Source organism: Glycine soja, chromosome 18 (assembly GCF_004193775.1).
Source record: "Glycine soja cultivar W05 chromosome 18, ASM419377v2, whole genome shotgun sequence".
Lineage (NCBI taxonomy): Eukaryota > Viridiplantae > Streptophyta > Magnoliopsida > Fabales > Fabaceae > Glycine > Glycine soja.
The window spans coordinates 26238489-26262571 of record NC_041019.1 but is presented as its reverse complement, the minus strand read 5'-3'; the positions used below and the strand labels follow the sequence as shown (position 1 = coordinate 26262571).

At 34.7% G+C, this 24083-nt stretch overlaps 1 protein-coding gene, 1 long non-coding RNA gene and 1 other non-coding gene across 3 annotated transcripts; 1 reads left to right on the top strand and 2 right to left on the bottom strand.

Annotated features, from left to right (window-relative positions):
- The first annotated feature begins 9169 nt into the window (after positions 1–9169).
- LOC114396021 (protein trichome birefringence-like 43) lies at positions 9170–14325 on the top strand. The gene is made up of 5 exons (XM_028357922.1): positions 9170–9616; positions 11857–12028; positions 12920–13095; positions 13204–13362; positions 14006–14325. The coding sequence occupies exons 1-5, from the start codon at positions 9339–9341 to the stop codon at positions 14304–14306; spliced, it is 1086 nt and encodes a 361-aa protein (XP_028213723.1). The 5' UTR covers positions 9170–9338; the 3' UTR covers positions 14307–14325.
- Positions 14326–18067: 3742 nt separating this feature from the next.
- LOC114396022 lies at positions 18068–19122 on the bottom strand. Its single transcript, XR_003663189.1, has 4 exons — positions 19067–19122; positions 18918–18992; positions 18558–18656; positions 18068–18166 (listed from the first exon to the last, which is right to left on the bottom strand). It is a non-coding gene; the product is annotated as an uncharacterized LOC114396022 (long non-coding RNA).
- Positions 19123–23729: 4607 nt separating this feature from the next.
- On the bottom strand, positions 23730–23836 carry LOC114397770. Its single transcript, XR_003663395.1, has one exon. It is a non-coding gene; the product is annotated as a small nucleolar RNA R71 (small nucleolar RNA).
- Positions 23837–24083: the final 247 nt, after the last annotated feature.

Below are 24083 nucleotides of genomic sequence, written 5' to 3'. Positions count from 1 at the left end.
ACTACTAGGAGACAACCTAGTACCTTTTAAATCTCTGCTTGTTATTTGATCACTTTTGTTTCTCAAGTCATAGCAGGACACACCTAGTTGCTCACGATCCTAGGAATTTAAATAAAACAAGCACAAGCTCGGAAGGTAGTCATACCTCACAAAATATATATATATATATATATATATATATATATATATATATATATATATATATATATATATATATGTTTAGGTAGAAAGATACCTTGGATATGCATGTATGTAGCAAAAATACTTCACAAAATATATATGTATGTTTAGGTAGCAAGATACCTTGGATATGCATGTATATAGCAAAGATACCTCACAAAAATATGCACATGTTTAGGTAGCAAAATACCTCAAAAAAAGTGTGGGTAGGTCTTGTGCACTTTCGTTCGCACACCTTTTTCGAAAAAAAAAAGATGTGATCTCGGGCATCAACCGTGTCCAAATTACAAGCTGTTAAAAAAAAGAGAAAAAAAACAAAAAAAAGACAAAAAATATATCTTTCAGCTGAAATGCCAACATGCTTTTGAGAAGAGATAACTTCCAGCTTTTCTTTGAAAAAAATTCACTGATCATAATCAGTTTCTGAAAGAAAATGTGTGTAATACACCTGAAGGGTGAATGCTGTGAAAATTTTCCCGAACACCCAAAACGGACTCGGATGAATGCATGAATTGATAAAAGAAAATATTTTGGAAACACTAGGTTGACTTAAATAGGGAAAATGAATCCTGAGCCCTAGTGTCACATGGCCATAAAAACTTGATGCTTGAGTGTCCACATGGGTGCATGCATGACCAGTTTTGCAAAAAATTTCATAATCATCATTGTTGCATGTGTATCATGGAAATAATGTAGGACATCCCCTTTATCCCCGAACCGCTGGCCAAACCCTGACATATATCATGACCAGCCGTTCAACAAGCCTTGAGCCAAAATCCCAACTTATCATAAACCTTGACCCAGGGTGAGAATGTCAATCCTTGCCCTCGGAAAACAAAAAAAAAAAAAGAAAAGAAAAATTCCCAATCAAAGAGTGGGAGAAAGCAAAAAAAATAAAAAAAGAAAATTCCCGATCAAGGATCGGAAGAAAACAGAAGAAACATCCAGAAAGGTCTTTGGACCAGACAATATTTGAATAATACAGAATTGTCACCAAGTAAACAAGAAAAAGGAAACCACGACCTAAAGTGGTCCTCTCCCTTTGATTGCTGACAAAATCCTATGCGCTAGCAACTTTCTCGCCACGAACTAAACAAAAACAGAAGAGGAAAAGGCGAAAACGCTCAAAGCCAAATTCCCCACCTAAAAACCATTCCCAAAATAAGTCCTATTGATCCATGATCACGCATGTAATCTTTAATTTGATAGGAAATGATTTGCAAAATCAAGTCATGACATATCTATGGTTCAGAATTAGGATAAAACACTTACCTGTGTGAGATTGATACACTTTGAGTGATTTTCTCCTATTTTTATTGGACCCAGTGTTTCCTCTAAATGGTTGTTTAGAAACGAAATGCTAACATCCAAAATCTCATTTATGGTTATGAGAAAATTTCATCAGCATACTCTCCTTCCCCGATAGACACATCATTTTTCATAAAAAAAAAAGCATATGTTGCTCTGATCTGTTGGAAGTTTTGTCTCTTTACTAAAGCATGTTCGCATTTTAGTGAAGAAAACACTGAGACTATTTTTTAGTCTCACAATTATCAAGAACTACATAGGTCTGAGTTCCTCATCACAAATTGAGGATACATAGGAGCAAAAGCCCTGCTTTTGTCGACCACCCCACTTTTTGTTACCGTGACCCAAGAGTCCGGTGGCATGCGGAGCCACATGACCGTGGGATCCCCAGATTCATGTTCTTTTTATGTTTCATCCTTTATCATTTACATGTTATTTTATTTCTATGACTTTAGGGACTAACGTTTGTTTTTTGTTGTTGCGATTGTCATTTGTTTTGTGCATATATTTTGTTTGGACTATTGCGTTAGTGCTTACTTCGTTGTTGTCAATAGTCTTTGTTGAAATTCCGAAACCGTGTAGAGTTTTTCATTTAGGAACGTCGTCCTAAAAATAAAATGAACAAAAAATCATGATAACGCCAAAAAATAAAGCGTTGTGAACAAATGTCGTGTCTATGTATACAAAGAAAAGAAAAGAGTTTTTTATATATGTAAAAGAAAATGTGTATAGAAGGATTTTGTGTGTGTAAATAATGTGTGAAAAGAAATTCTTGTGTGTGTGAGCGATGAGTGTATATAAAGAAACTTTTGTATAAACTGCGGGTGTCTGTTTGAAAAAACGAAAAAAGAAATCTTTGAGCATGAATAGGGTTTGTATATAAACCGTGTTGACGTCCAGAAAAAGAGTTCTAATGCGTGTACAGAAAAAGTTCGTCATGTATAGGAATGAAGGTGTACAAAGAAAAGTTTTCTGGTAAATGGCAATGGATGTCTAGTTTTTGTGAACATAAAAATGAAACAAAAGGAAAAAGAAAGGAAGACCTCAAAGGTCGACATGTTACAGTTAGGAAGGATAAATCATTCGTAGAGAGCAAACATATCTTCTGGAAACAAGGGACTGACGCTAAGAGTTTATTTTCCTGAATAACCTAGATAAGAATGGATGAATTCATTGAACTAATGAAAGAACATAATTTGGAAACGTTGGGTCTGTTTGTGTAAATTCCCAACCGTAGTATCACAATGCCATAAACGTTGGGTCTGTTTGTGTAAATCCCGAGACCGACACCTTGACACACGAATTTGTTTTGCCCCAGATATCAAGATCGGGCTCCCACGATAAAAGACCCCATTGAGACACAACCTTATACTATTTTGAACCTTGGCCTATAAAAAGAATCCTCACCCTTTCCTCCGAAGCAAAGGACAAGGAATCTCCTCAAGGAAGAGCAAATGACGAATGCTGAAACCTGATTTCCCAAAGAAAGAAATGGAGAAGGAGGAATAAAAAGAAAGAAAAGAAAAAAATGAAAAGAAAGAAAAAGAAGGATTCCCGATCAAAGATTGGAGGAAAGTAAAAAGGAAAAGATCAGAGGAAAACAGAATAATTCCCGATCAATAAAAGAAAAAGAACAGGAAGTCTTCAGAACAGATAAATTTTTGGCAAGATAAATGACTGCCGGCAAAGGAAAACCCATTTTTGGTGGTTCTTCCTTTGGGATTGCCATTCCAATTCATTCTCGACTGGCGATATCCCATCCCACTTAAACAAAGAGGAAAAGACCGAAACGCCTAGCTTCCTCTCCAAAAACACTACCCTCGAGAAAATCCTATTGATCCGTGATCGTACGTGTGATCTATGATTCGATAGGAAATCGTGTGCAAAGTAAAGTCATGGTGCAGTTATGGTTTGGGGTTAGGGTAAAACACTTGCCTGTGTGAGTATTTATACACTATGAGTGATTTATTCCCAGTTTCAGCTTAACCCGATGTTTCCCCTGAATGTTCATTTAAAAGCTAAATGTTGACATCCTGCCCTTCATTTTTGGTTACAAGGAAGATTACCCTCGGCATGAGTATATTGTTTCTCTAAGATATGGTGCTCTCGCGAATGATTTATTTTTCTTTGCAAAAAGCATGTTTGCCTTTTCAGGTGGAAAAAATCGGTGGACCATTCGGTCCTGCCAACAAATCTTGTTCGGAGACCCATGAATTGATTGCCTAGCGCTGTTCATGTGTCCTCCACCAACGAGTCTGGAGCCCCACGAATTGATTGCCTAGCGCTGTTCGCCAATTCTCCATTCTCCACTTTTATTCGGAGCCCCATGAATTGATTGTCGTTCATGCATCCTACACCAATGAGTCTGGAGCCCCGCGAATTGATTGCCTAGCGCTGTTCGCCAATTCTCCAGTCTCCACTTTTATTCGGAGCCCCATGAATTGATTGTCGTTCATGCATCCTCAACCAACGAGTCTGGAGCCCCGCGAATTCATTGCCTAGCGCTGTTTGCCAATTCTCCATTCTCCACTTTTATTCGGAGCCCCATGAATTGATTGCCTAGCACTGTTCATGTGTCCTCCACCAACGAGTCTGGAGCCCCGCGAATTGATTGCCTAGAGTTGTTCGCCAATTCTCCATTCTCCACTTTTATTCGGAGCCCCATGAATTGATTGTCGTTCATGCATCCTCCACCAATGAGTCAGGAGCCCCGCGAATTGATTGCCTAGCGCTGTTTGCCAATTCTCCATTCTCAACTTTTATTCGAAGCCCCATGAATTGATTGTCCTTCATGCATCCTCCACCAACGAGTCTGGAGCCCCACGAATTGATTGCCTAGCGCTGTTTGCCAATTCTCCATTCTCCACTTTTATTCGGAGCCCCATGAATTGATTGCCTAGCACTGTTCATGTGTCCTCCACCAACGAGTCTGGAGCCCCGCGAATTGATTGCCTAGCGCTGTTCGCCAATTCTCCATTCTCCACTTTTATTCGGAGCCCCATGAATTGATTGTCGTTCATGCATCCTCCACCAATGAGTCTGAAGCCCCGCGAATTGATTGCCTAGCGTTGTTTGCCAATTCTCCATTCTCCACTTTTATTCAAAGCCCCATGAATTGATTGTCGTTCATGCATCCTCCACCAACGAGTCTGGAGCCCCGCGAATTGATTGCCTAGCGCTGTTCGCCAATTCTCCATTCTCCACTTTTATTCGAAGCCCCATGAATTGATTGCCGTTCATGCATCCTCCACCAACGAGTCTGGAGCCCCGCGAATTGATTGCCTAGCATTGTTCGCCAATTCTCCATTCTCCACTTTTATTCAGAGACCCATGAATTGATTGCCTACCGCTGTTCATATGTCCTCCACCGTCAAGTGCGGAGCCTCCGGTGACTGGGAAATGTGGTTTTTGTTATTTTCCTTATTGGTTCCTTCGCCAAACATGTGTATATATGTATATTATGTTATTGTTGTTTTTGTTGTTGTTTGTATTTTGTTTTGTGTTGTGCAGAAAAAAGAAGAAGTAGAGACGAGAGTTGTCATTGATTAATCACGGAAAGGGCAAAGACGGACGAAATCAGTGTTTTTATCTTTACTTTCCTCTTATCTCCAATAAAAGGTAAGTAAAGAGGGGCAACTGTCATACCCTAATTTCGTCCGGGGACTATTGCTTGATGGCATGCAACCTTTGATTAACCACTTCGAAGTACTTAGCACCCTTTGTTGCACAATATGTGAAGTCCCGAGACGTGCCGGAAATCAAAAGGAAGCATGGTTACGCGATCCGTGAAATTCTGTAATGTGGCGGAAATCAAAAGGAAGTATGGTTACACAATCCGTGAGTTTTCGTAACTTCTTCGAAAGCTAAAAAAGAGTAAATACATGATCCGTAAGGTTCCGTAACCTTACAGAATGAAAATAAGTATCGTTACGAAATTCATAAAGTTTCGTAACGTTACAGAAAAAGAATCACCAAAAAAAGAAAACGGGGTGTATTTAGTAAAAAAAGGGGTGCACATAGCAATCAGGCCCACTTGGGCTTTCCAGATTCTTCCTCCAGAAGGCGGTTGCTTCTGGAGGAAGCAACCTGGCTCGCCTGGGCATGCTGAGCTTGCCTGGGCAAGCTGGGTGGCAAGCTCCTCCCCTATTTTGCTATAAATAGGGGGAGGAATGAAGAAGGAAGGGGTTCAGCCTTCTTGGCACTTTGTATTCTCTGGAAATTGCTGAGGAAAATTGTTTCCATGAAGAAAATCCAAGCCGAGGCGCTTCCGTAACGTTTCCGTGGGTAATTATGCGAAGATTTTCAACCGTTCTTCGACATTCATCGTTCGTTCTTCATTTTTGTCGGTCTTCAACCGATAAGTACCCCAAACCGAGCTTTTCAATTCATTCTATGTACCCGTGGTGGTCCCCATTTGTTTCGTGTACTTTTATTCTCGTTTTCATTTACTTTCCGTACCCCATTTTGACGTGCTTCAGTCATTTATTTAAGTCATTTCTCGCCTAATCAAAAAATAAAATAAATTTCCACCGATCATTTGATTTGTAATATCTGTTAAATTCTGTTAAAATGAATTCCGACCGTTCGGTCGTGCCGTAACCACGTTGGAAATCAAAAAGGAGGTGAAATAATAATATAATAATCAAAAATACCTTTTAGTAAAATAAAGTGGAAAAATCAATCAGACGTTTCTCTTTGGGATTTCTCGTTCTTAATTGAATTGACTAAATAACTAAAGTGAAACTAAGGCTAAAATCAACCCGCAAAGTCAAGCTCGTCCACAAAAAAGTCACTATAAAAGGGATTTGAAAGTTCAATATCTCAGTTTTTCTTACCAAGTAAATGGATCACCTTAAAATGATCACCTTCCAAGTAAAAAGAATCGCTTGATTCACCCTTAAAAAATAACTACGTAAGTCTGATTTCCTCTTCGATGGAGGGTACGTAGGAGCAAGAGCCCCGCTTTTGTTGACCTCAAAAAGAAAAAGAAATAAAAAGGTAAGATAACACAATTTCACAATTCTAAAAAATAGGTGGTTGTCCTTTGAGACAAACGTGAGAGGTGCTAATACCTTCCTCAAACATAAATACAACTCCCAAACTTAGAATTTTCATTTTGACCGATTTCCTTCGGTTTTTCCGACGTTTTCCACAAATAAACGTTGGTGGCGACTCTGTGCATCTTTCCTCCTTTGGAAAGCACACCCGTGAGCCTCGCCTCGCTCGCCCGCAAAAGAGCATGTTGCGACATTAGTCAACTCGATTAAGAAAGAACAATCCTAAAGAAAAACATCCGATTGATTTTTTTGATTATTTTACTAAAAGATATTTTTTTATTATTATATTATTATTTTGCCTCTTTTTGGTTTTAAACGTCGTTACGGCATGACCGAATGGTCGGATTTCATTTTAACAGAAATTAAAAGATGTTACAATACGAATGATCGGTGGAAATTTATTTTATTTTTGATTAGGCGAGAAAATAACTTAAATAAATTACTAAAGCACGTCAAAAGGGGGTACGGAAATTAAATGAAATGAAAATAAAAGCACGCGAAACATGTGGGGACCACTAAGGGTACATAGAATGAATCGAAAAGTTCGATTTCGGGAACTTACCGATTGAAGACTGAAGAACGACGAAGAACGAACGAAGAACGACGAATAACGGTTGAAAATCTTCACGAAATCACTCACGGAAATGTCTCGGAAGCGTTACGGAAGCGCCTCGACTTGGATTTTCTTCACAGAAACAATTTTTCTCACTAATTTTAAGTGATTTTTAGATACCAAGAGGGTTGAACATTTTTGTTCTTCCTTCATCCCCCTATTTATAGGAAAATGAGGGAGGAGCTTGCCACCCAGCTCACCCAGGCGAGCTAGGTTGCTTCCTCCAGAAGGCACCGCCTTCTAGAGAACTTCGTGGAAGGCCCAAGTGGGCCTGGTTGCTATTTGCACCCCCCTGTTTACTAAATACACCCCCTGCCTTTTTTTGTTGATTCTTTTTCCGTAACATTACGGAACTTTACGAATTTCGTAACGATACTTGTTTTGTTTCCGTAATGTCACGAAACCTTATGGATTACGTAATCATCCCTTTTTTACCTTCCAGAATGTTACAGAACTTCATGAATTGTGCAACAATGCTTCCTTTTGACTTCCGACATGTTACGGAACCTCACGGACTGTGCAACAATGCTTCCTTTCGACTTCCGGCATGTCATGAAACTTCACGGATTGTCTAACGATGGGTGCCAAGTACCTCAAAGTGGTCAAACAAGGGTCGCATCCCAACAAACGGATGGTCCCCAGACGAAATTAGGGTATGATAGACGATTTTTTCAGGTTTTTTTTAAATTATAAAATCTTGTTTATAATCATAATAAAAATTAACATGTTGTAGATTTAAATATTCCTAAAGAAAATAAAGTATAAAAACATAAAACAGTCAAATAATTCAAGTAATTCATACAAATCTGCTACAACAATAATTCAAGTAAAACATAAAAACATAAAACAATCAATAGATCCAAATAATTCATAAAAATCTGCTATAATAATAATTCAAGTAAAACATAAAAACATATGAATAATGATTTCAACCTTCCAATTCTTCATCCTTAGTCTCCAATAATTGCATGTCAAACAATCCAAGCCTTCATTCTTCATTCTGCAGAAATTAAAACAATCAAATAATTAATATATTTCTTTTAATACTCGATCAGTACTCAGTACTATTATCTTTGAATTGAAAATGTAAAGGAGATGTGTCATCCAAATCCAAATCCAAATCTATTCATGCTTCCTAGAATAACTCTAACTAGAACAACAAATCATGTCACACAAACACCTTCACTTACTAATCAAACATAAATTTTTGCAAATCTCCCCTACAATAATTTTTTCCTGAAAATCTCCCCTAACCAGCAACATATATATGGTTATATACTACATGACACAATCAATCCTTAGTAAGTTAATTAGTAATCTTATCATCAAGATCAAAGGCAACAATTCAGTTATCCAAATCCAAGAAAAAGATCATATTTCAGCATCTCCCACCATTCAATTGCAAAACCAAGACAACCCAGCAACACAATCAATCCTTTGAGGTGCGCCGCTGCCCGCTGGTACTCGCAGAAAGAAGAAGAAGAATATTAGGGTTTAGGATAATGGTAAGTGAAACGTGAATTGTGTAGTCAGTAGTGTGTAAGTGAAACGCAAATAATGAAACTGAAACGCAATCCGCACCTAATGGGTAATGTCACACGTACTAAAATAAAAATTAAAAAAATATATAATATGTAAATATGCGGTTTGATTTGAATTTTCAGCTAGAAACCGAAACCGAACCAAACCGCTCGATTTCTATAAAAAAAACCAAACTAATCCGAAAACTTGCGGTTTGGTTTGGATTTCGGTTTTGAACACCCCTATTAATTATACATAAATGCTAATTAAAAATATATTTATTACTTTTTTTTAATTTTATTTTGAAATTTTGTTACTTTTTAAGGACCTTTGAAATTACAAAGTTGACCCTTAAACTATTGGGTAAAATTTAAATGCATTGATGTATGGTTTTAGCATTGATTTAAATTTTAAATGCATTGATTCTACTTTTCCAACTTGCATAATTCATGCGTAAATTGAAAACCTGGTAAACAAATTTGAAATGGCTTTCTTGCATCACCACTTTGGCAGGTATTCAACCATCGCATCACATCACATCTACAAATAAAACTCAAAATCCGCACACCACCTTGTCTATATATTATCATATTTATTGTAAGCATCACCACTAACTCTACTGCTACTTTCACCTTTCATCATCATTCAACTTCAATCCAATGGAGTGGTCTTTCTCCATATCTGTGGTGCTGTTTCTTACCCTTCTCATTCAAATACATGGAAGTGGTTATCTTGATCACAAGCAAGCAAGAGGCTTTGCAGAGAATTATGGTTGTAATTTGTTCCAAGGAAGCTGGGTTTATGATGATTCATACCCTCTTTATGAAACCTCTAAGTGTCCCTTTATAGAGAGGGAATTTGATTGTCAAAACAATGGTAGACCAGATAAGTTTTATCTTAAGTATAGATGGCAGCCCGCAGGGTGTAACTTAACAAGGTATTCACATCTTTTATTTGCTTTTCTTTTTTCTTTCTTTTTTATCTATGCATGCCATGCCATTTGATTATTTCCCACCCAATCAGGTGGACATAGATTTATCATGTATGTCTTCTTTTTTTTGCCGGGGATTTTTTTTATTTATTTATGGTTGTTTCTCTTTCCAAAATTAATGTCTTCTTAGTCATATGATAATGGTTATGTTTGACAAAATTAATTGAAAAACTAGCTCATAGTGAAAGCTAACTAAAAGTTAAAAATTATTTTATGGAATTATAAGTGTTTGATAAAGTTATTTTTTAAAGTAGCTCAAAAATGTAAAATTACATAAAGAATAAAAGTAATAAAATTTAACCTTAAATAAAAAAAATTAAAAAAGAATCTAAGAAATATTTAAACAAAAAGGAAATAAGTATAAAAAGTTATAAGTTCGAAGCTAGTGTTTTAAAAATGATATTTCGGTTATGTTCGGTAAAACTAACTGAAAAGTTAACTAGAAACTGAAAAGTTATCTGAAAACTGAAAAGCTAGTTGGAAGTTGGTAGCTGAAAGCTAAAAAATTAGCTTATTAAATTATAAGTATTTGATAAAACTAATTGTTGACGTAGCTTAAAAGTTTATAATAACAGAAAAATAGTATAATTATAATTTATTCAAAAAATTGAATGAATGTATTTATGATATAAATGAAAGAAAATATTAAAAACTATAAGCTAGCGTTTTTAAAAATGTTACTTCAAGTAATATTTCAAAAAATGTTAGAAGTTATTAAAAATATTTGTTTACCGGATAATCAAATAAGTTTTTCAGCTAGTAAAAAAAAGTTAAAAAAATAGTTAAAATGTGTTGTTGAACATAAATTATATATGTTCAACAAAGACATATCGCAAATTTAAGTCTATTTTTGTTGGAATAAAAACATTTACATGTATATATAAAATTGATTTTTACACTTTTTATAATAAATTTATCCTTTTTATCCCATTCTATCATAATAGTTTCTATCATAAAATAGGGTAATAAATAATTCAAAAGATTGTCAAAGATGAATTATTTACCTATTGACCACTAGTGGAAACAGAAGAAATGAATACTTAATTATAGAGATAGTATAATAAAGAAATTAAATTAACACTTTATTAAAGAAAGAGAAAGAGAAATTTATTCATCATGAAAAAAAATTAATTGATGTGAGAGAAATGGATGCATTGTGGAAAAAAAAATTGCAGTGAGTGAGTATAGTAAAAAGGGGATTGTGAAGGGTATAATAGGAAAAAAAAAACTATTCTATTCTTATTTATAAAACATAGTTTTGAAAAAAAATCATTTTTTTTTTATAAAATTTCATTTCAAATGTTTTGTGCACTAATTATTTTGACTAAATTTTTATCTTTAATTGTCTTTTATTCTCTCCACGGAAATTGAAGAAAATGAATACAGGTATCCAATAAAGTTAAAAATAAATTTTAAAAAATATTATAATTATAGAGAAATTTAATACTAATAAAAAAATTAATCAACTCTTTTAATTAATAAACGCAAATTAATCCATTTTGTCTTATAATTGAGATGAAGAGAATATTATTTAGAAAGATAGTGAGCAATTAAGACTATTTTTATCGGTATAAATTGGTCAGTTGTGTCTTATATTGTTTACTTTTCTATATATTCTGCATGTATGTTAAAAAGATTGCATATAAGTTGCGTATAAATAGTAATTAATTTACTATTCCGTGTCAGTTACCTTTGAATCTGCTGGTTAATTATTTGACTTTTAAATGGAAGAAGACAATGCCCAACTAAGCTAAATCAGAGAGGGACAAAAATCCTCTGAAGCTAGTAAATTGTTTTCTTGGGATGATGGTGGGGTTCAAGCCTAGCTTGAATTGAGTGCGAGATGAAATTTCTAATATAAATTATAAAATAATAATTATTAATTAAAATATAAAGTTAAAGTTTTTATAATTTTGTAATGTGTATAATATATGTATAATTATAATTATAATTACACTAATTTTAACAAAATTGACGGTTATTGTTTTATATTCCACCCTCTAAAAAGTTTACTGTATAAGTCAGCAGACTTCCTCCATTAAATAAGAGTTATCAGTTGTAAAGTTGCTCTCAACCAATTGGTTCTCAATTAAGATCACATCCTACATTAGTTCCAAACAAAAAACCATTTCAATGATCATCAAGACCATGTTATCACCATTTTAATGAATGTTGTTGTTTTGCAGATTCAATGGTGAAGATTTCCTAACTAGACTTAGAGGGAAGAGTATCATGTTTGTGGGAGACTCTTTGGGTTTGAACCAATGGCAATCACTCACTTGCATGCTTCACATAGCTGTGCCACAAGCCCCATACAGCTTAGCAAGGAATGGAGATGTCTCCATTTTCACCTTTCCGGTTAGATCACTTTTATGACTTTTATTTGTCTTAATTTTCTTCCTATATATTCTTAGTCAGTCCCTACCCAAACCTATCACATCTACACAAATTCACATTCACCCCAATTTCTTGAGACATGTCAAGGTAGTTGTTGTGCTCCCAATTTTAACTCCAAATGATAATTAGTTGCAAAATAAAATTTGGATTGGGTTGCAACCATGCATACATGGATAATATTGAAATTAAATAGAGCATTGTTGTCAATCAATGATAATCTAAATGATATCATATATATTAATAATGCATTCTTACAACTAGTCTCTTAGTTAACTATTGACACACCCAAGATATTAGATTCCCACTCATGCAAGCAAGAAAAGGTAACCAACCAATTTATAGAATGAAGGTTGTATTGATAAAAAAATATTAATGTAATACTTTGGTTTCATGGATCCATCATTGAAGAGTAATAACATGCTGGTTAATAATCCAGACATATAACAGAAGAACCAAGATTATTGTTGAAAACACACCGACAAAAATAGTGGAAGAAACGGATTATGTCGAGTTAAAAGTTAGGAAACAATGAAAAATTTCAAACTAGGACAAGGAAAATTGTTTCGACGGTAACAATCTTGACTTCGGGTTCAATTCTTGGGACAAATACCACATAACTTTGGTCTTGAATTAATGGAGCAAGTATCAGTGATCATTTATCTCTTGTAGTAGTGGATTGGCTCTACCTCTACTACTATTTTACATCATGCAACACTGAAACTCTTGTATGCATGTTTGTTCATTTCCTGGTGCTTGGATGAGCATATTCCTTATGCGTCATTCATCGGCATCTTCTCTAATATATAAAAATTAAAAATTAAAAATGAATTAGTGTATCTCATAATTTTGCAGACCTATGATGTTAAGGTAATGTTCTCGCGCAATGCATTACTTGTGGACATTGTTGGTGAGAGTATCGGTCGAGTATTGAAACTAGATTCAATTCAAGCTGGCCAAACGTGGAAAGGAATAGATGTAATGATATTTGACTCTTGGCATTGGTGGATTCACACAGGAAGAAAACAACCGTATGTACTCATTTATAAGCTAGTTTCACTCTTCATCATATTTCACACGCAAAATCGATCTATAACACTTTTTTTCTATTTCTTTTTTTTTATGATTTGGGCTTGTAGATGGGATTTGATTCAAGTAGGGAATCATACATATAGAGACATGGATCGCTTGGTTGCATATGCGATAGCATTGAATACATGGGCCAAATGGGTTGATTACAATATTGATCCTACCCGAACAAGGGTGTTCTTCCAAGGAGTCTCTCCAGATCATCAAAAGTAAGTATCTGCTACAATTTTTAAATGTCCCTTAAAATTGTAAAATTGTGATATCAACTTTTTTAGGCATATTTCATTTTCAAAGAGATTTTTTTTAATTTAATTCATTTATAACATACGAAAATCCACTAGAAAACTCACCTTCCAAGTTCATATACTCAATGAAAAACTTCTATTTGACTTCAAGAAAATTAACCAATCTTCTGAGAAGTAGTTTCGTGAGCTTTTGATTATCATGATATGTACTTCTAAGTAATAATTAGCAGCTTACTTTTTTAAAAGTTAATAATTTTAGTCTGAGGTGAGGTAGTTTTGTTTTTGACATTGGTTAGCATAATAACTAAAATTAATTTTCATTAGTCTATGATAGCCTGAGTTTGACTCACATAAATTTCACTCAATAAAAAAAAGTACGTAGGAAAAAGATTGATGATGATGACTTTGTAAAGGGCAAAGGCAAACAAGATAATGAACTCTAGCAAGAAGATATCCCTCAGCCCATCTTTATCATTTACCAAAATAAAAAAATATTTATTTTCAAAAAAGATAACTGGTCATTGTAAAAATATATACAAATAAAAAGAAAATCAACATATAGTTTTGTAAAACTGGAGTTAACTAACTTGCGTTTGAATTGTTCCAGTCCAGCGCAATGGGGTGAGCCAAGAGCAAACTTATGTGAAGGGCAAACTAGGCCAATATTTGGATTCAGGTACCCAGGAGGACCACTCCCAGCAGAGTTGGTATTGGAGAAAGTGCTAAGAGCCATGCAAAAGCCTGTGTATTTGCTGGACATTACTACCCTATCCCAACTAAGGATAGATGGCCACCCATCTGTTTATGGCTTTGGAGGGCATTTGGACCCGGATTGTAGCCACTGGTGCCTAGCTGGTGTTCCTGATACTTGGAATGAGCTTCTGTATGCTAGTCTCATTAAAAATTAAGCTCTTGTTCTTATTTTTAGGAATCATTTAGCCCAACTTTATTTTTACTTTAAAATTACTTTTAAGTTAAAGTTAAAACTAAGTTGTGTTAGTTTGTTTTATTTTTAATTTTAAAGCTCTGATTAAACTAAAAGTTGTTTGGAAAAAAAATTAATAAGAAATAATATAAAAAAATCAGAAACCACTCTAGTGAAAATAAAAGAGGCTAAAATTTATCCTTCTAGTACTTAGCTCATGTTTATATAGAGAAGACATGCAATTTACAAATTTAATGTCCAATGATAAAGACAGTACTATAGTTAATATTAATATTAACTAATAGCTATAAATAGTATTAAATGGAGAAAAACTAAAAATCATATTACTGTCATTTATAACTATTTTTTTGTTGAATGAGATTGAAAAAAAGCACCCCAACTAAGATATTAACGGCAATAAAATTACAACTTAATTATAAACGACAACCCTTACTTATAAATATAAGACGTGAATTATAAGCTATTAATCTTTATATTTATCTTTATGTATATATATATATATATAAAGAGAGGTGAGCTAGAATATTAAATGCAATCATTTTCCCACTCAAATGCAGGATAATTTGTTAAACATATGTAATTGTTAATATTAACATAATTCTAATATATTCCAGCGGAATAATCCATAAATAACGCGTATAATCAATGCTAATATTTGTTGTTTTAATTATGGTAATGTATATTAATGTGTAAATTTAAATGGGAAGCTCTAATATTAATTATTGGCCAAGATTTTTTCTATAATTAATGTAAAAAGATTTGGGAATGTAATAGATGTTACATGCAAATTCTTTGAGTATTTTTAATAACTTTTTAAAAATTAATATGTTAGGTCTAGATGATCTACTAATAATCATTGGAAGACCAATCATACCTTTGATTTTGATGTTTAAAAAATTTTAATTGTGGATGATCTAATGAGTTGTTAAGCAAACAAGACTTACTTCATAAAAGAGTTAATTACTTTTTTTTTATTATATCAAATCTACAACTCTAGTGAGTATGTGTCCCCTCTTAAGAGGAAAATAATTTTGTTAAGATATATTCAATGACCAACGCACTATTAAATCAATCACACTACTAAAAAAAAGGTCTTTTACATCGGTTCTAATGGCCTTTCTACATCGGTTACGACGCGTGGTGGTAACACAGTGTCGTTGAATACCGACATCGGTTGGAGGACCGTCTTTGAAGGACGACCTTTCTACATCGGTTGTGTAGCTCAACCGATGTAGAATGTGAGTTTTCTACATTGATTCTAAGGTTGAAACCGATGTTGAATAGTAGGGTTTCTACATCGGTTATCAGTCAACCGATGTAGAATGGGTAATAATGGCAAGGTTTCTACATCGGTTATAAGTCAACTGATGTAGAATTTGAAGGATTTCTACATCGTTTATTACTGAACCGATGTAGAATGGGTAGGAATGGCAAGGTTTCTACATCGGTTATAAGTCAACCGATGTAGAATTTGAAGGGTTTCTACATCGTTTATCACTCAACCAATGTAGAATAATGAATTTTTTATTATTATTTTTGCGAAATTTATAATTTCCCCTTCAAATTTTGATGTGATGTTAAAGTGCATGATTGTGGTTTACTAAATGTAAAAATACACATATTTGAGTCAGTAATTGAAAAATCACAAACTATGTGTAAGACTAATGTGAAAAATCAAGAACACCAACAAACAGTTTATTGAAATGTTGTTTAACAACTTCTATAAAGATTTTGCAGGGCCAAGGAAAGTACCTACTGTAGAAGCATTAATCTGCAATAGATGGTGTGAAAAGCCCAAGTTATAATGCACTATCAACCCATCAACCAGCTGATAGACGAAAACAAGGTTTGAATAATTAATATTGCAAAAGATAGGAATAAAGCATGACAATACATTTTCCTATTTCATGATTAACAAACAGATAAATGGTCCAGATAAGATAATCCTTCTTTTGTTTCCCCTCATTTACTCCCATAGTTAGTAGCTGGTTGGGTCCTGCTCTTAAGAAAGTCATGTGAAAAAACTGGAAGCTCAATTACTATTAACTATGTGTATACATAATACAGTTTTATAATCCTTTTAGGCAATTAAACAGTGTTAAAGAATGCTCAGAAGTAAATAACCCCACTAAACAAAATTTATCATAATTAAATACTAAAAGAGTCCACTAGTGACAAAGCCAAAGAATGTATAGGAAGCTGTGGAAGCAGAAGCAGCAGCTGCGGCTGCTGCTTGTGCCGCAACAGCTTCTTTCGCTCTTTTTGATGAACTACCCTTGGGAACTATAGGAATTCTAGGTGGTAATGCTGATTCCAATATAGAAAATCTGTCACGACAAGTATCCCAAGCGAGAAGTCTTGCACTTCCAGAGTCAACAATTGACCAATCACTAACGTTGAAGACAGAGAAATAAGGAATATCTGGCCAAACAATTGCTAGATACCTGTAAACATACGATGCAGTAAGAAAGCAACAGAAAACGCACTCCAATTTAAGAAACTAAATGCTAGAAGAGGAGGAAGCATAACCAAAAAAAGATCTAGGAATACAAACCACAAACACATAAAAGATAGTATTTATTTTGAGTATCACTGATATATATGGAATGCCAGAAGTTAGAATTTTATTCATCTTATATTCTATAGAAAAACCCAAAGCCACAAAATTATATTGAAGAACAAAATATTAGTTACTTTTAAATTACAAAATTTCTTTACAAGAAAAAAAAAAAGCAACCAAGCTGTAGCAAAAGTCAAAGGCAACTTACTTTCCGGAACTGCTGACAGAAAGAACTAAATGCGAATCATGTGGAACAGGAGTACTTATGTGCTTCTTCCCCTGCTTGACAAGTAATGGTTCAAAAAAATCTCCCTTGGGTCTTCCTGTTTCTGACAAGGAGCTGTTATTTCCAAGAGATGGATTTGCAGAGTTGTTTAACTGAAAATTTAATAGCTTTAATTCCCTTTCAATTAGAAATATGGCAGAATGCTCTCTACTGTCTGATGGGGTTGGTAGAGGAGCAACGGGTGGAAGAGATCTAGCATCAAACTCACAGATAATAACACCAATGTTGGTTCCAATAGCTACAAGATGCGGCTGCAAAGTATGTGCAACCATACAATACACCTGCCCCAAAAAATCATAGGCAAAATTAAGTTTGACCAAACTCATTACCAGGTAGAGTAAACAAAAAGAATGGGAAATTGGGCAGGGAGTAATGAGGGTTGGGCTTGAAATTCAATTTCTTCTTTGTTAATGAGGACTTATTGGCCTGAGGTATATAAACATATTATACAACATACAGAAACTGATAACATGATTGAAGTAAAGCTTTCCACAGATTGTGTTACACTCAATTTTGATCTATCCTTGCCTCCATTCAAAAAGATTGATATCAACTATTTGAATGCTTTGAAATATATTCATATCATTCCAGGTTGGATAGCTTCAAGAAGAAGTCATACATGGAACAAAAAATACTACGCCAATTCAGAAATTAGAAGAAAAAAAAGGTTTGGAGAATATCAAGGTTTGGAGCTCGAGGATGGCACCAAGAAGCCACACTGTGGCAAGCCAATTTAGGAATTGGCTTTATACGCCGCAGATCCTGAGAATCAAAAGCTTTTTCATGCTAAGTCTTTCTAGTTACCAGGAGAATTTTCACAAAATTTTAAAATAGCCAGGCATTAGCCCCACTACCACACCTTAAAGGAGACGGTGTCCCATATGGCTAATGTCTTATCTACACCAATTGTGATTAGCTGAGGAGCACCTCCCATCACCCTTGACAACTCAACTGCCACAACCCCTCCATCATGTGCCTAGATAGATGCATTAAGTGGTATCATTAACCAATGAAATGTCCATGCACAAAATCATTAATGAGTCATACAGAAAAGAATAATAAGGTAGAAAAAGAGAAAAGGGGGGGGGGTGGGGGGTGGGGGGAAGATACATTATTTGCCAATGTAAGTTTGCATTTCGCCTTGTACCCAAATTTTAGATGTTCCTTTCTATTATAATAATATGTTATTCATCTCATATCCTTCCTTTCAATTGTATTCTCACCTTCCAATGTAGAATGCAATTGCTTGAACAACAAAAAGGAAATAGGAACAATAATTAAGCCACAACTAACAATGGCTTATCCCTGTTTAGCAGCCATAGTAAGCAATTGACAAATAGGAGTTAGAATGAGGAAAAGAGTGGTACTTTTAAACTCAGCTTGGGTACAAGTTCACGTGAATCTTGTCAGTGGTCAGCACTCCAAATTATGAGCAATCCATCACTAGCACCCGAAACTAGAAGAGCCTGAAATCCAAACATACCCCACACAAATGAACTGCCATACCAAAGTACAAAAGCAACTTCCAATTATAAAAGCAATATATAGAGATAATCAGTCATGCGAAAAACCTGCACATACATTTCACATATCAACTAGCAATTGTAATTTCTCAATAAATTATCTTGATTGGGGGTGCTAGAGAATCCTAACTAAGTTCTTAAAAATTAATGCAAGTAAAATACAATAAAGTAGAATAAGTTCTTCAATGGGGAATCAAGACTTACCTCACCAGAAGCAGCCATGAATGACATCAAGCAAGAGATAGACCCCTTATGACCTCCAGTGTACCTTCGCACAAGCTGCAAGTAACCAAAGTATCACATGATATGCTAATAATTGTAACTAGATTAATATTAATTTTTCAGGTCCCCACCTTCCATGTCATCATTGATAGAACTCTAATGACACCATCAGATGCACCGAAAGCAACAAGAGGACCATCACCACCTATTCTATAAAGGAACTTCATGCTGCAACAACATGTAAAATTGGAAAATTGAAACAACTTATACAGTATGCATAAATATTGCAAAGAAAAGTATAATATGTAAACAAAATATGTATTCATTGCAATTAATTAACTTAGGACTACGATAGAAAATTATGTCATACAACATGTGATGCCAAATTTCCATCAAGAATTGAGAAGGTGGAGATTTTACACACGAAGGATTTTAATTTGTACAAATAAATAGAATTAGAATATCAAAAGAAAAGGTGGCAAACAAAAGATTGTCTAGGGAGAGAAATCTCTATTTGGAATTTGGCAATTTATTCACACATATTCCCACCTATGTTGTATTTTTATGCGTGCCTCAATGATTGCTTCTGTGAAAGAGAGATATTTGGGAGCGGGGAAGGCAAAAAGCTCACACAGTAGAGACTAATTAAGGAGCAATCATCATTTATTACGCACCAGCTATTTAATTAATTCAATTTAATTTTATTATCTAAATTAAATCATCATCATGGAGAAATCATATTTGATGAAAATTTAACATCGTCTTATTTTAAATGATTATAAATATATTTTTTAATATGATTAATTTAATTTAGACAAAAAAGGATAAAATTAAATCAATTTTAAATAATTTTAAAAATCATAATTTAAAATTTTGAATAAAAAATTAAAACATCAAGTCAAGAAAAAAAAACTGATTTAACTTAAAAATGCTAAAGGAGGAGAATTGAATAATAAGAAATTGGAGTGGCAAGGTGGCAGAGGGGGCAAATCAAATCAGGAAAACATGAGCACATATAAAGTGGAGCCAGTGGATGAAATGGAGCCACCTAAGCAAATAAGAATCTCCATGATGCCTAAACTGGTAATATTCAATTCATTGATGCAAATCGGGTTGTCTGCACTTGAGAAAAGCTCAATGCATTGAGCTAAATATGTACACCGTAAATTATGTTCATTGTTAACTAAGCACTATAGCTAGTAAATAGTAATTATCACAAGCATCATACTAAAACATCAAAAGAGCATCATGAGCAAATTTGTTCTTTAAAATAAAAGATAAAATTTTCACTTACATAGAAATGGTCCAGTTCCAGCAGAGTCACCCTCCACAAGCTTGAGCTGGATGGTCACTTTTCGAAACATATATTTTCTCTTAGATCCAAATCCAGCACCTGCAGTGTTCAAAAAAAGGTCACATGTTTAGATGAAAAATAACACATTTTGCAGGGCTATTAAATGGACTAACAAGAATTAGATCTAACAAAAAAAAGTGCAAAATTAGATCTAATAAGAATTAGTTCAAAAGTGATTTGTAAAGACTTCTCATCACCATGAAATATATATGATGTAAAGGAGCTGCTCACTCCACATACCTTGCCCAAAAAGCATATTCCTTGGGAATCCTTTCTATCCTTATTTGGTAGATCAAATTTTGTGGCATTGCGGACTTCATCCTGCAGATGATGTGGTAGGAGATAAAAAATAGATTAAATATTTCTCTAAAAATAGTGTTAAAAAAATCTTCATTAAGAAAAGTTTAACATGTTAGCATTCATAAAATTGTGATACCTGGTTACCTTAGTAAAAATACTTTTTCATTTATTTAATTTTTACGCTTCGCCTTGAAGAGTCCACTTTTAGTGATACAATATCCTACATTAAGAATAATTATGGGTCATTACAATTAACAAAATTAATACACACACACACTGGAGTACACTAATTAATTGAAGATTAAAATCCAGCAATTACTGGCAAGACAGTAGGAAACACAACAAACCTTAAGATGACCAAGTTTCTTCACTGCACTAATGCTCTCCCTTGAAACAGCTCCTTCAGGCCGTTTTAGATGCGATCCATGCTTGAAATATTTTTCTGCGTCCTTGCTACATATTGCAGAGCAAATGAATAAAAAAAGAAGTTACTACATTTAAAAAATATATATTAATTATAGGTTTTATACAAAAGATATAAACACTTAGTGATGTGCCATCATTTTCTTCTATTTTCTAAACCATTTTTGCACCATTTTAATTACTGATTGGTCTTAATTGTCAATTAATCAGGCAGTTTTATTATTTGGGCTCATTTAGCTAATTTGATGTTTTTAATCTAATTTCAGGAATAAATGAAACATTGGGCTTAATCCGGATTTTGGTTATGGACTTGAAGAGGACAAATTAAGCAGCGCTTACCTTAGTTAATTAGGAAATTTCGCAATTTTATTTTATGTTGTTCAGTGTTTATTTCGTTTTGGGCCAGAGTATTGTAATAGGGCCCAGTGACTTTGAGTGACTCTTTTTAAATAGCAGCCTTGGGATTCATGCAAGGCATTCTGTTATGCTATTCATTATTCAGAGCTTTTGTTTTAGGGTTTTACATTTTCTGCTTTGATGCTACTGTTCACGTAATGCAATTTTACGTTTTTTGTTTCTAATCACAATTTTGTTCTTGCTTCTTCTTCTACTCTCATTTACGTTTCTGTTTCATCTACATTTCTGTTCATTTACGTTTCTGCTTCATGTTTCATTTGCGTTTTCTGTTTGAATCCATGGAAGGCTAGATTTTCTGGTGTTGTTTCCTTTTGAGGACGAAGCCCAACTCTCTTTGAGGTTTCGCTTGTAATGTGGTTTCCTGGCAATTTTCCCTTCACCAGTTATCCCAAATTCGTGAATATTAATCAGTGCATGCTTCGTGTTCGATTAATTGCCTCTGAGCCTAACTTGCGTTCATGCTTGATGGACGAAGGGCTAACTGGTGTATGTGGTGCCTAATCACGTATAGAAAACCCTAAGTTGATTTTCGCTTAGTAAATTGAAATAGGGTTGGATTAAGTGGTTGACTGTTAGGGACAAATTCTCCATAACCCAGGATAAGAGAATGGCTTCTGAATCAGAGGAAACAACCCGTTTTTAATATTAGTAGTTTCGTATTTCAGTTTACTTGTTATGCTCTTTAATCACAAAACAAACAACCCCCCCCCCAATCGTTATTGTTACTGCAAGTATATTATGAACATTTGGTTTGTCACTGCTCGTTGGGAAACGACCTAGGATCACTTCCTAGTTACTGCATTTTCATGTTTATTTGATTCGGGTACGGCCTCCATCAAATTTGGCGCCGTTGCCGGGGAGCAGTGTCCTAAGGTTCATAATAGCTAGCGTTGTGTGTTTAATTCTTTCGTGTTTTATGTTTAATTGTTAGTATTGTGTTAGTATGTGTGTTAGTGTCGTTTAGTATCTTGATATTTTGTTTAGTGTGTGTTCTGTTTCAGTTTTCCCATTAAGCGTTTCCCCTGTTACAATCTGGGGTGTTTTGCTGTGAATAGTGTTTTGAAACGGACTTAGCGACCATTTCTGCTTGCGGCAAACCAGAGTAGTAGTAGAAGTTCCTTAGCAACGGATTTTAGCGACCACCCATGCTGAATTATTTGTGATTTTTTGTTTTAGTAGCTAGGGTTGTTATTTTTGGCTGAATTTTTTTGTGGTAACTTCTTTTAATCCATATTTTGTGGGAAAAGTAGCTAGAGCCTTTAGTTTGGTCAAATTTGAAAGTTCCAAAAAACTAGCAAATTTTGTGTTTGTCAAAACTTCAAACGGCCATAACTTTTGCTCCGGTTATCAGAATCGCAATTATTATATATGCATTTGGGGTAGAAAAGAAATTCCTACACCGTGGCAGCCTGCCGTAGGCTGGTTGAGGTCTCCATCGTCCAAAAAAAGCGATTCTGTCAAAAGTTTTTTATTTTTCAAGTTTTATTCACTTATTTTTCTTAACCTACCATTTTTAGCTTTCATAGTTAGACTTTGAATTTTTGTGTGAAATTTTTTGTGCTATCTTCTCATCATTTTATAAGGTTGCTAACAAAATTTCAAGTCATTTGGATATCATTTGAGGGTAGCTGTAGTTCAAACCTACACCTTTATTTACATGACAAGGCAACTAGTTGTGTGCATGCTGAATGTAGTGTATGACTAGAGGCAATCAATCTGACTTACAATCCTTTGATCCTGAGATAGATAGGACATTTCATAGATTAGTTAGGAATCATTTTATACCTTTTGATCATTCTGAGCATTCCATTACTGGTGAATTTGTGCATTCTGTTATTGGTGATTTTGAACATCCTGATCTTGAGCATTATAATTTTGAGCATTCTGATTCTGAGCATTCTGATTTTGCACATTCTGAGAACATGGCACAACCTCCACCCCGTGAGAGGACTCTAAGGGAAATGGCTGCACCTGATTTCACCTACGAAAGCTTGTGCATCCAATACCCTGATGAGGATGTCCCATATGTTCTTAAAACTGGACTGATTCATTTGCTTCCAAAGTTTCATGGCCTTGCAGGTGAAGACCCGCACAAACATTTGAAAGAATTTCACATTGTCTGCTCCACCATGAAACCCCCAGATGTCCAAGAGGATCACATATTTCTGAAGGCTTTTCCTCATTCATTAGAGGGAGTGGCAAAGGACTGGCTGTATTACCTTGCTCCAAGGTCCATCACAAGCTGGGATGACCTTAAGAGAGTATTCTTAGAAAAAAATTTCCCTGCTTCCAGGACCACAGCCATCAGGAAGGATGTCTCAGGTATTAGACAACTCAGTGGAGAGAGCCTGTATGAGTACTGGGAGCGATTTAAAAAACTATGCGCCAGTTGCCCTCACCATCAGATTTCAGAGCAGCTTCTTCTCCAATATTTTTATGAAGGACTCAGTAATATGGAGAGAAGTATGATAGATGCTGCCAGTGGTGGAGCCCTTGGAGACATGACTCCTGCTGAAGCTAGAAATTTAATTGAGAAGATGGCTTCCACCTCTCAGCAGTTTAGCGCCAGAAATGATGCCATAGTCATTAGAGGAGTGCATGAGGTAGCTACAAACTCAGCTGCATCATTTGAGACTAAGAAGCTTGAAGGAAAA

What these genes read in the sequence shown, in the direction of transcription:
- LOC114396021 (XM_028357922.1), top strand. Translation starts at nt 9,339, where the DNA reads ATGGAGTGGTCTTTCTCCATATCTGTGGTGCTGTTTCTTACCCTTCTC. An exon ending in GCAGGGTGTAACTTAACAAG is followed by an intron (nt 9,617 to 11,856) that starts GTATTCACATCT and finishes GTTGTTTTGCAG; the next exon opens with ATTCAATGGTGAAGATTTCC. An exon ending in CACACAGGAAGAAAACAACC is followed by an intron (nt 13,096 to 13,203) that starts GTATGTACTCAT and finishes TTGGGCTTGTAG; the next exon opens with ATGGGATTTGATTCAAGTAG.